The 12,236-nt window shown below is 35.1% G+C and overlaps 1 protein-coding gene across 1 annotated transcript; it reads right to left on the reverse strand.

The window, feature by feature from the left end:
- Positions 1 to 6,145: 6,145 nt before the first annotated feature.
- LOC145087407 (Thiamine pyrophosphate dependent pyruvate decarboxylase family protein) lies at positions 6,146 to 8,346 on the reverse strand. Its single transcript, XM_079025358.1, has 2 exons — positions 6,652 to 8,346; positions 6,146 to 6,562 (listed from the first exon to the last, which is right to left on the reverse strand). The coding sequence occupies exons 1-2, from the start codon at positions 8,050 to 8,052 to the stop codon at positions 6,248 to 6,250; spliced, it is 1,716 nt and encodes a 571-aa protein (XP_078881484.1). The 5' UTR covers positions 8,053 to 8,346; the 3' UTR covers positions 6,146 to 6,247.
- Positions 8,347 to 12,236: the final 3,890 nt, after the last annotated feature.

A 12,236-nucleotide genomic window follows, 5' to 3' on the forward strand; every position in this document is an offset into this window, starting at 1 on the left:
GCAGCCAACCTTTCCTTTTATGAAAATGATTTTATTAAAGTTCTTTTTGTTTCGGTTAAACCACCAGGCTTCTTCGTTTTCTAGCTTTCTTAGACCATACAGTATACACTCGACGAAAGCCACAGTGGTCAACGTGACCATGAAATCCTGGCGTGCACACTATCCTGACCATTCGTGGTCGGGCGTGCTCGTTGTGGAACGGAAATAGTCGTTCAACGGCTAAATTAAAAATAAATAAATAAATAAATAAATAACAATTTTTACCCATGAATACCAAACTTTTAACCCTCATTTTTTACACTATTCTTTTATTTCTCTATACACAAAACACATACAACATTTTCACAGCCATCGCGTTAGATACCACCCTTTGTCAATTCCCGATCATGGAATCACCTCAAAGTGGTTTTGTCAATTTGCTTAAAACCGGTTCCTCTATCTAACAAACATCACTTTTCCAACAACAATACCAACCTTTCCAGGCCTTTCAACAACAATTCCATCAATTTCAACAATTCCAACAAAAATTCAAGTCATAATCGTCATAACCACCACCTTCACCACCACAACAATCACAACCACCTCATTCGTCGGATTTCATTTCGGAAACGCAACCATCACCACCGCCTCAACCAAAAAAGAAGAAAGGAAAAAAAAAACCGGCCCAGCCTACTACTACCCAAGAAAGGGTGGCATGGACAAAAGTGGGAGAAGAAAATCTAGCGGAGGCATTGGTTTCGTCTTCCCAAGACCTAACTGAAAGAGATAATCAAATATTCAATTGTTTTTAGGAGGAAGTTTGAAGCGTGTTTTATGCGTTAACAGGAAGTGAATATCGAAATCCTGATCAAATTAGCTCCAAGTGGCATGATATTCGATTAAAATCCATAGAATTTGGAGGAATATACAACAACCTCCGAAACATACGCAAAAGCGGGTCAAACGATTTTGATGTTGTAATGCCCTGTTCTGAATCGCTTTCATAATTCGGGACTATGGCCTGAAGATAGGTTATCATAAGTCTTAGGGCCTTTGGAAAAAAGAGATCTAGACCCATTAGGTACAGATAATGTAATTGAGGTGATCCGGGAGATTGGGTTATGCCTTAGAGCCAACGGGTATATTGGTAAAGTTTCTCGTCACCTTCCGTGGATATATAGAAGGTCAAAAACAGAGTTGATACAAAGAAGTTATGGTCGTTTGAAGTTGGAGTGGTCCGGGTGAGCGATTCTTGACTTGTTGACCAAGCTCATTTAAGGCTCACGACGTGAGCATGAAGTGCTCACGACATGAGGAGCACCTGATGCACCAAAACCCTTATTTTTGGGTATTTAAAGGTATGAGGTGATTAGGGTTGTTTCTCCTCAGCCTCCTTCACCTCCAAGACCTCTAGAAACCCTAATCTCAACCCCCATTGAAGTCCTTGGTCATTTTTGGTGTTATTCAAGAGATTTTGAAGCTTTGAAACCCTATGAGGAAGAAGAAGATCATTGGTGGTGCGTTTGTTAGCATCTTGGCTTCATCATTAGCTAGTTGAGGAGCTTTTGGACCTTTGTAAGTCCCTAAACTCATGCCTTTCCTTTCCTTGCTTGCTAGATCTAATTTTCCATGCATTTTATGGCTTGTAATGTTGGTTAGCATGCATGGAGTCCATAAAGTTCGCAACTTTATGGATCGTGATGGTATCTTAAGTCCTATATGTTCTAGATCTGGAGTTTGGTCATGGTTTTGGACTCCAAGTTTGAATCTTGGTCCTTTTCCTTCATTTTGACCCAAGTTGGTGTCTGAGTCATGTATTGGACATACATGACTGAAAAGCTTCGATTTTTATGGTCATTGGGGTCAAGAAAGACCCTCTAGACTGTCTCATGTTAAGGCTTAATGGATTAGGAGCTGAATGCTCATTTTTGGTCAGATCTAGACTCACGACGTGATGAATGAAGCCTCACGACGTGAGAGCGTGTTCGAGGAAGTTTCTGGGCCAAATTCACGACCTCACGACATGAGCATAACGTGCTCACGATATGAGCATCACATGTGCAAGTTTTGGGCTCTTTAAATATATAATACTATAAATATATATTAAAACTGTATTATTATAATCATCTTTATATATATATATACTCCATTAAAGTAATTAAGCTAATTTATTTATTATTATTTTAAATATTATTAAAATTAATTATTTGATATATATATATATATATATATATATATATATATATATATATATATATATATATGAGTTGTAGGTAAATAAAACTAAATATATGTTTTGAACCAATATTATTTTTAACTAGTAATACTAGATTATTTGAATATATTTTTTTGGTTTCAATCATGATTATCATTTCAAATATCAACATTGTTTTCGAAATAGCGTAATATAGTTTTTAATTTTTTAATCTAATGTAATCATTAACTAACTTAAAAACTATCAATTTGAAAAAATTTCATTGTAATGTCACAAAACTACCGATAAAATTTTTTATCTTTAAACCATTAATTTCATACAACCATTTGTTCAAAAACTAATCAGAGTAAATTGTACTTTCCAAACATCATAGTAAAACACATATAATCAGTGGGGAAAAGTCATCACGGGATATTGTGCCTACAATATTGAACACATACCAATAGTGCCCTTCCTTAAGTCTAAACATTCATTCAAGACCGCATTTACCAATCCTTCAAATGTAACTCTTGGTGCTCTTCTTTGTGACCATATTAAATTTTCAGTTAAAAAGAAAGATTTTCGTAAAAAAAAAAAAAACTTGAACTTTACTAGTCGACCAGTAGTGAATTCATGCCTAAAGGAAGCATGTGCTCAAACAAGTTTAGTTAACCAACTAATAATTGCTATTCATATTTACACCCCTCACATTCATATCCTTCTTTACATGCACAAAAGAGAGCCTTGATGATATAGTCTTACTAGCATAAGAAACTGAATTTTATACATATAAACCAGTTATTTTCCATGTTTTCAGTAATATAGGATATCTTAAAATCATTCATCCAAAGTTTGTTTTGGACGTTTACTATATCAAAATAAGATATGAGAACACAAATATATAACCATTTACATATTTTCAACATTTGTAAGATATGGTATTTATGTTCAAAAATGATAAAAGAAAGCCATATTGGAAAACCGGGTAAAGCCATTCTTCCAACAAGCATATTAAATAGTTAACAGACATATTTATAAAAAAAATGGAAATGCATACAACTTGCAAATGCCAAGACTTGAAAAACTCGATTAAGACTATGTTTGGCGCGTCACAGCTAGCTGATAAGCTAGCTTATTTTTTGAACTTTTTTATGTTGTCGTGTTTGGTAAGCTAAAAAGTAGCTTATAAGCTAGCTTTTTGAAAAACTACTTAGACTAGCTTTTTAGGAGCTTTTTTAAAATTTTCCAAATACACCATTTAATTAATTATAGAAACACATATTCTTACATGTCCTTTTATGTAATTGTATATATTTCAGCTAGCTTTTCAGCTAGTTTTACCAAACTTTATTTTTTATCAGTTAGCTTTTTAGCTATCAGCTAGCAGCCAACTTTTCAGCTAGTACGTTAAACATAGTCTAAAATTAGTTTAGTTTCAATAAAAAGGAAATTTCAAACGACCACATTGAGGCATAGTTACATGTGTGTTTTAATCTCACATTTTCAACAAAAATATATAGAAAATGGTGGCAAATATTTTAATTTCTAAAAACTAAAATGTTTTGTCAAATACGTTTGAGCAGAATTATAGACATCTCAAGCTTATCGTTTATTTAGTCCACAAATTGCTATTTGTACAATTTAAATCCAAAATAGTTTATTTGTATGTCATGTTTCATGTTTGAATCTGACTTTGACTTTTGAGGCTTGGTTCACCGGCCTGACCCCAAATGCTCTTTGTTGTATGTCTCATATCTGTATATTTTTAGACTTTAGTACGTATAATATCAAATAGAAAAGCTTAATAATCAATAATTTCAGATAAAAAAAATAATGGATTAATGGATAACCATTTATAGCACTCGGAGAAAGTTTATATAATCAGGAGCTGATATATGTACATGTCCTTGGAGTAAATCTTCTTAAATTATTTTTAATATATTTTGCAAAAAAGAATTATTTTATTAGACTTTCAAAAAAGGAATATATTAATATTTCGACTAAAAGTATCCACAATATGAATTTTTATTTTTAAAAAAGTTATGAAAATGTTCTCCTCCTGTTGTAGAAGCTAAAGTTATTTTAAAAGAGCTTGTTAAGTTTTTCATGAAGTTTTATCAACCCAACCATTATGATTGGCCTCATATATATTCAATCAATTACAATTAACCAACTTAAAAAATATAACAAAATAAATAAGTTTGATGTGTCATAATTTAAAAATAATAATAATAATAATAATTAAAAAAAAATTGGTTGTGGGTATAGTTAATTTTTTAGTTGGTAAGAGAGGTACAGCTTTTTATCTTTTTTGGGGACGAGGCCTCAGACCGACCCGGTTTTCGATGGGCCCGGTTTGGCTGGAGGTAGGCGGCTTAGCCCAAAGTGGCTGGACCTAAAACTGTGTGCCCAGTAACTCTGGTTGCAGAATGCAGATTTGCAGTTGGAGGTAGGAGAATTTATGAACTAATATCTGTTAAGTTGTTGAAGTGTTGGTTTAAATTTTTGAAGTTTCAAAATAAAATTTTAATGAAGCTTATAAGTTTGTAAATATACAACTTTTAACTATTTAATTTTTTTCGCTCCACTGATGACATAATAATCATAGCATCACATTATTCATAACTAGTTGTGAGACCCGTATGTTATACGGGCTGGATAAAACAAATATGAAGGTTTAAACAAAAATTTATTTAAATTTGAAATATAAAATTTGAATTTAAAGGAAACATATTAAATACTATATGAGTTGCAATATTGTAATTTATTGGTTATTTTCAATTAAGGCAATTATTAATTAAGGTGTAAATATGATGTGTTAATTAAGAAAGATAAAAAATGAGAAAATGGCAAATGGAAAAAACATTTATTTAAAAATACCACAAAATGACAAATGTCAAAACTCATAAGAGATTGACATGTGTCAAAAAAAACCCTTCATTTATTAAAGAGGATCGTTCGGATTCAAATAATTATATTAAAACGGCATTGGATTCAAGTAGATGACTTTAAGTTGATCTTGTTTTAGAGTGAGTGGTCAAACAAGAATTTATTGGTGATTCCAAATTTTTGTGGATCCCACCAGCAACAAAAAATGAAAATAAAAAGTAAAGAGTAAAATCCACAAAAAGGTAATTTTCTATATTTTTGCCAAACTAAAGGGTTTTTTTTGTAATATACGTAAAGTGAAATTGAAATGCTCCAGTTAAAAAAAAAAAAAAAAAAAAAAAAAAAAAAAAAACCTAAGTTGACGGGTCCTTAATGTAGTAAATTACAGAAATGGTCCGAGTAAAAAAAACTTAATCAAATTAGGGAAAAATGTGAAGTGAGATGCTTTAACTGTCCAAAAAAATTAAAGTATATGGCTATTTTTGTAATTTTTTTTCCATGATTGGCCTAAATGCTAAAAACAGCAATTTACTTTCATTTCATTTTTGCGTATACCATAACAGCATACATGTAACAAAGAGTACAAAATAAAAAGTAGGCTGAAAAAAAAAATATAAAGTAAAGTTTTTTCTGCTAATTTTGACAATCAAACAAAAGTGTGTTGCTAATTTGCTCTGCATCATTGGTGAATTGAAATAAATAGCAATGTATATGAGTCTGTCCCTGTTTAAAACTAAAATAACAGAAATAGTCCCTGTGTAAAAATATTCCACAAATGGTCCATGGCAAATATTAAACAAATGGTCCATGGCAAAATAAACATTACACAAATGGTCCCTCAGAAAACAAATAGTACAGAAATGATCCCTGTTTAATTTTTTTGGAAATAGTTTTCTTTTTAAGCATTGTAATTATAAAGTACAATGCCATAATATGATAACATATCTATAAGATTTACACATTAACACACACACACAGAGAAATCACACAAACACACAATTTGGTTACGTATATTCAGTCTAAGATCACAATCTACTTTTTTCCAAAATTCAAAAGCAACAAGATCACAACATGTTCCTTCCATAACCATAACCAATTTCAAATTTATTCATATTCTTTTCCTCCATATTTTATGAGTTTAAGACATCATCGACAAACAAAAACTACCAAAAAATAAAACTTCCCTCAATTCTTATGTTCCATTCGACCACTTTCAGAACCTGCATAGGGATCAATGGTGACATTTATAACAGCAGGTTTCCTTGCACTAAAAGATTCATCAAGAGCAGATTTAAGCTCTTCAGGGGTCCCAACAAGATACCCTTTCCCTCCAAAAGCTTCAATCAGAACATGGTATGCTGCTCCTGGGACAAATGAAGTGGGTGCTGGATCATCTTTATAAGGCCCTGTAATTTCATTAGGGCATCTCCGGTCACCACCATACACACCACCATTGTTGAACACTATCACCACCACTGGTAACTCATACCTAACCAAAGTCTGAACAAAAACCACAACGTATTTCAGGACCAAAATTGAAAAAAGAAGAAGCTAGATTCAGAGGAAGAAAAATGAAAAATAAAGCAAACCTCGACTTCCATGGCACTGAATCCAAATCCAGAATCACCTTCAACAGCAACCACAAGCCGATCAGGTGAAGCTATTGCTGCTGCAATACAATAACCTAAACCAACACCCATTGTCCCCCATGTTCCTGCATCTAATCGGGTTCTGGGTTCCATTTGGACCAAAACGGATCGACCCACATCCATGGTGTTTGCCCCTTCTGAAACCAGTATAGGAGCAGGACTACCTAAACTAGCAATGGCTTCTTTGATAATCTTCATTGGAGTCAAGAAATCAAAGGGGACAACAACTTTGGATAACTGTACCTCCATTTTTGACACGTTTTCTTTCACCTTGTTGGTTATGGATTCGATCCAAGGATGAGTTCGACCTAAACAAAACGGGTCGTCTTTGATCTCTTTGTTTAGTACTTGAAGAATCCTTTTTGCGTCCCCAATTAGACCTAAATAGGGTTTTCGGAGATTAATCTCTTCTTCATCTATGTCAATCAAGATGAATTTAACATCTTTTGACCACTTTGGAGGTTCTCCAAAGTGCAATAGCCAGTTCAATCTAGCACCAATAACCACCGCGACATCGCATTCACCAATTGCAAGTGATCGGGCAGCTGTTGCAGCTAGGTCATGGGAATCGGGTAACAGACCTTTGCCCATTGGAGTCGGCAAGAATGGGATTCCGGTTTTCTCGACTAGGTTCTTGAGTTCATCTTCAGCTCTAGCTATGGCTGCCCCTTTGCCGAATACAATCAATGGCCTCTCGGCTTTTCTGATTAAAGATATGGCTTTGTCGATTTCTTCTTTTGCTACTATCTTAATTGGATCTACCTTTCTACTATTCTCTGCTTCATCTAGTAATTTGTTTGCTTCTGACTCGGTTATTGTTTGGTGGAGCACATCGGAGGGGATGTCTAAGTAACATCCACCGGGCCGACCTGATCCGGCGTGATCGAGAACACTGAAAACCGAATTAGGTATTTCGTTGATGTTTTTTGCTTTAACGGAAAATTTAACGAAGGGTTTTACCGCGGCGATCTGATCGAGTTCCTGGAAATCTCCTCTACCGACATCCTTCTGATCGCAGGACCCAGAAATCATAACCATCGGCCAAGCGTTGGCGGCGGCGTTGGAGAGTCCGGCGAGGCCGTGGACACATCCGGGGCCGGAAACAGTGAGGAGGATGCCAGGACGACCGGTGAGGTATCCATAAGCTGATGCAGCGTATCCTGCTGACTGCTCGTTATGGAAAGCGATGAATCTGATTCCGAGTGCAACGGCGCGGTTGGCTAAGGAGGTAACAGGTATTCCGACGACGCCAAACATGCGGTCGATGCCGCCGCGTACTAGGGCTTTGGCGATGAGAAGATTGCCGTCAACTAGAGCAGATTTCACACCGGATTCACCCATTAGGGTGTTGAAAAAGCAACAATCAAGTAGGTAAAATTGAAAAATAGAGAAAAAAGGAGAAGTAGTGGTAGGAGAGTGAAGAGGAAATGGAGAAGACTAGGCGTCGTCGATACTAATTTTGGTGGAGCGAAAAGGGGGTGATAAATGAGTGACCTGGTGGAAATCAAAATTGGTTTTGGCTACTGAATCGAATCCATCGGCAAGACGACGACAATTGAAACCAGATGCAGACTCGAATTTCAATCCTCTTTCGGAATGCGTGCCACTTGACAACTCGATTACGTTCAGAGTTTGTCTCATTGACGATCATTATAAAAAATATATATAAACATAAGGTTAATTCTATAAGAGCATCGAGTATGGACAAAAAATTTTGTTATAACAAAATGAAAAACTAAATATCCTCGTATATTTCTTTTTATATATCCTCCGACTCATCTTAAATAGTGACATGTAAATGTGTCATACAAGTATTAAAATATTATTATTTTCATTAAATGATGACATATGTCATCATTTAAAAAATATGGATAGGAAGAAAATATAGAAAAATATTTAATTTCTTTAAGACCGAAAGGAGTGGGAGAGAAGTTTTTTTCACTTTTGTGGGTCATACCAATCTTTCTCTCACTTTCCTTTTCCTCACCTAAAAGCCAAGGAATTGAGGGAAGCCTTTCCCTCACTTTTATTTTTATATTAAATAAAATATATTTTTTTTTATTTATAATTTTTAAATTAATATCAAACATAAAATTTAATTAAAAATAAAAAGCATTTCATTAAGTAAAATAAAAATTACATTAACCCTAATATTTAAATAAGTAGAAAAAAACCGCAAAAAAAAACAAAAAAACAAAAAAAATCAAACAACCTACAACATAGTAAAAATTATTAATTAATATCCTAGTTTTATTTAAACCTAGATACGTCACTCGGAATCATCGTCTTCGTCATTGCCTTGATCGTCTGCATCATTCTCCCCAGCGTCACTCTCATCGTCGGAATCTTCACTCTCGACGAACATATCAGAATCCTAGTCTGATTCGTCAAACAAATTATCGTGAGATAACTCGTACGGGGGCTGAATATGAGCCATATAAATGTGTTCCACCAAATCAGCACGAAGGGCCTGATAAATGTCGTGATTGTGTACTTCTCTTCTATTCACCCTATACTCTTGTGTACCAACAGCTACTCCTTCGACATTTGGCAAAACTTCATTTTCGTTGTATCGACATATCGCTCTTCCTTCGTCTTCAAGAATCATATTATGCAATATGATACATGCATACATTACGTGTTGTAACCTTTTCACCTCATATGGTCTTGCCCTGACCGTAAGTACTTGCCAACATCTCTTAAGTACACCAAATGCTCGTTCCACATCCTTCCTAGCTGACTCTTGCGCCTCTTTAAACTTTTTCCTTTTCGGGTCGTTAGGACATGTAAACGAGTTCACAAAAACAGACAAGAGAGGATATATACCGTCGGTAAGATAATATTCACGCTTATATGCTACCCCATTTGCTTGAAAAGGTATATTGTGTGACTTTCCAAGGTAGATATTGTTGAATACAAGCGACTGGTCTAGCACGTTGATGTCATTGTTTGCACCAGCTGGACCAAAGAATGCATGCCATATCTAAAGATCATGTGATGCGATAGCCTCTAGAATGATCGTCGGCTCTTTGTGGTCGCCTCTCATGTACTGACCACGCCATGCGTTGGGGCATAATGACCAAATCCAATGCATGCAATCGATACTACCTAACATTCCAGGGAATCCATGTTTGTCTTCATGCACCGTATACAATTAGTGGATATCGTTGATAGTTGGTTTGCGCAAATATCGTTGCCCATAAACCAAACAGATCGCTTTGCAGAACTTGTACACAGACTCTCGCATGGTACGCTCTGACATCCTAAAATACTCGTCCCATTTGTCTGCGCCCATGCCGTATGCTAGCTGACGAATTGAAGTCGTGCATTTTTTAATGGGAGAGAAACCTTTTTTCCCTTGCATCCATTTTCCATTGAAAATATGGAAAGCGGCCTTCCAAATCGCCAACAAAACGTAAGAATAGTTCCTTCCTCATCCGGAATCGACGTCAAAACTTTACAGCGTAGACGATGTCATCTACAAATAATCTTCTATTAGGTGATCGTGTTCGGCTTCGTGATTTCTACGTAACGACGACTTTCTTAGGTTAGGTCGTGCACGTGATGTTTCACCTAGTCGGTTTTGATAGTATGCAACCGTTTTCGCCATGACGGAACCGATAAACTTAGACTAAATTACACGAATGGTGCCTATGGTTTGGGGTAATTTGCGCATTTGGTCCCTAACTTATTTTTTTAACTCGGAAGGTCCGTAATGTTTGTTTTTGTTACGCGCTTGGTCCCTAATTTTTGTTTTTGTTTCACGCTTGGTCCCTGTCTTACCTAAAAATAACTATTATTTAAATAGAGAAAAATGATATGGTAGGTAGAGTAATGTAAGGGGGTTGGGTTTAGGGTGTGTTTATTTAAATAAGTTAAAAAATCAATGGCAAAATAGTCTTTTTAGGTGAGATAGGGACCAAGCGGGTAACAAAAACAAACAGTAGGGACCTTCCGAGTTAAAAAATAAGTTAGGGACCAAACATGTAAATTACCCTAAACCATAGGGACCATTCGTGTAATTTACTCATAAACTTAGTCTCCTCTACCGCCGTCGAATCGGATGATGAAGATGATAACATTTTGAGTAATATTTTTTAGAGAGAAATATAGGTTATTGGTTAAAAAAAATGATAAAATGTTTGAGTATTTATAGGTTAAGAAAAGTGAAAGAAAAAAGAATATATATATATATATATATATATATATATATATATATATATATATATATATATATATATATATATATATATATATATATAACGGCTATATAGATGTTTGGAGTAAAAAAGAAAAAAAATACGTCGGCCAATGGTTAGAAGAGAGAGAGAGAGAGAGAGAGCGGGACTCTCTCCCCCTAGCCTCTTCCCGCCACTCCTTTCCCGCACCCACGGTGCGGTGTGCTTATATGCGGGAACCGATCCCGCGGTTTCCCCGCGGTCCACTCCTTCCGGCCTAATAAGATATATAACACCAACTTTTTTCCATGCTATATTTTTTGTTTTTGTATTTTTTTAGAGTTTGTATATTTTTTTTACTTTATTTTGTTTGTCTTTTTTTTAATTAATAAAAGAAATACATTTTTATAAAATATAATATTTAGAAAACAAGAAAAGAAATAATATTTAAAAACTAAAATTAAGATTACAATAATAATAAAAAAAAAAGATATAATTTGAAAATATAACATTTTTTCCAAATCCTAATTAACTCAAATAACATTTAAGTTAAACCTAATACCATTATATTTTATTACTAATCCTAATTAACCCAAATACTTCTTCCTAATTTGATCATTCATTGTTTGTAGCACCGTTAGATCTTTAGTCTCCAAACCCTCCTCGCTAGTCCGAAGAATTGACAACTAATGTGTGATTAGTTCTCTCTCTTTCTGCTCCTGCTTCTCCCATGCTTGCCTTTCTAGAAACTCCAAGTGACAATGTTTCAAGTCATTTTTTTTCTTTTATTAATAAATTATGTTCATCGAATTTCGCTCTCATTTCCGATGCATCTTTTGCTTTCGCCTCAACTTCCTCCGCATGCCTTGCAGCACGCCTTGCTTTGTCGCGTCCAGGCGGTTGTCGTGGAGGGGATATCTCCTCGATATCATCGATGTTTGCGTTTAGGTCGATGTGAGTCTGTGCGTCCGACACGTCGACCGACCTCAAATTGCGAGACCTTTTGGATTGAACCTCCGACAATGTAGGCATTTTATTCCACTTTGGATCCGCCCTCAACAACTCCCATGATTTCTCGAACTAAAAAACATGTCCTATTTTGACTTGATATTGTTCTTTTGTAAATTTGAACAATCGAATTTGTTGGTTCCGCTTTGCTGTTGCGCCTCAAGTTGGTAGTAAATACCGTTGAATTTGTTGCACCACTTAGTTATTTGACTCCATTTGCTGCTCAATATGTCATTATTGAGATACAGATTTTTCTTCAAAATAGTGTGGAACTTGTCGCGCATCGCCCCCCAATATACTCCTTTCTTCATTCTATTTCCGCGGAGTTCGTCTTTTCAA

The sequence above is a fragment of the Lactuca serriola genome, chromosome 2 (genome assembly GCF_051521515.1).
Source record: "Lactuca serriola cultivar US96UC23 chromosome 2, Lser_US96UC23_V15, whole genome shotgun sequence".
NCBI classification, from domain to species: Eukaryota; Viridiplantae; Streptophyta; class Magnoliopsida; order Asterales; family Asteraceae; genus Lactuca; species Lactuca serriola.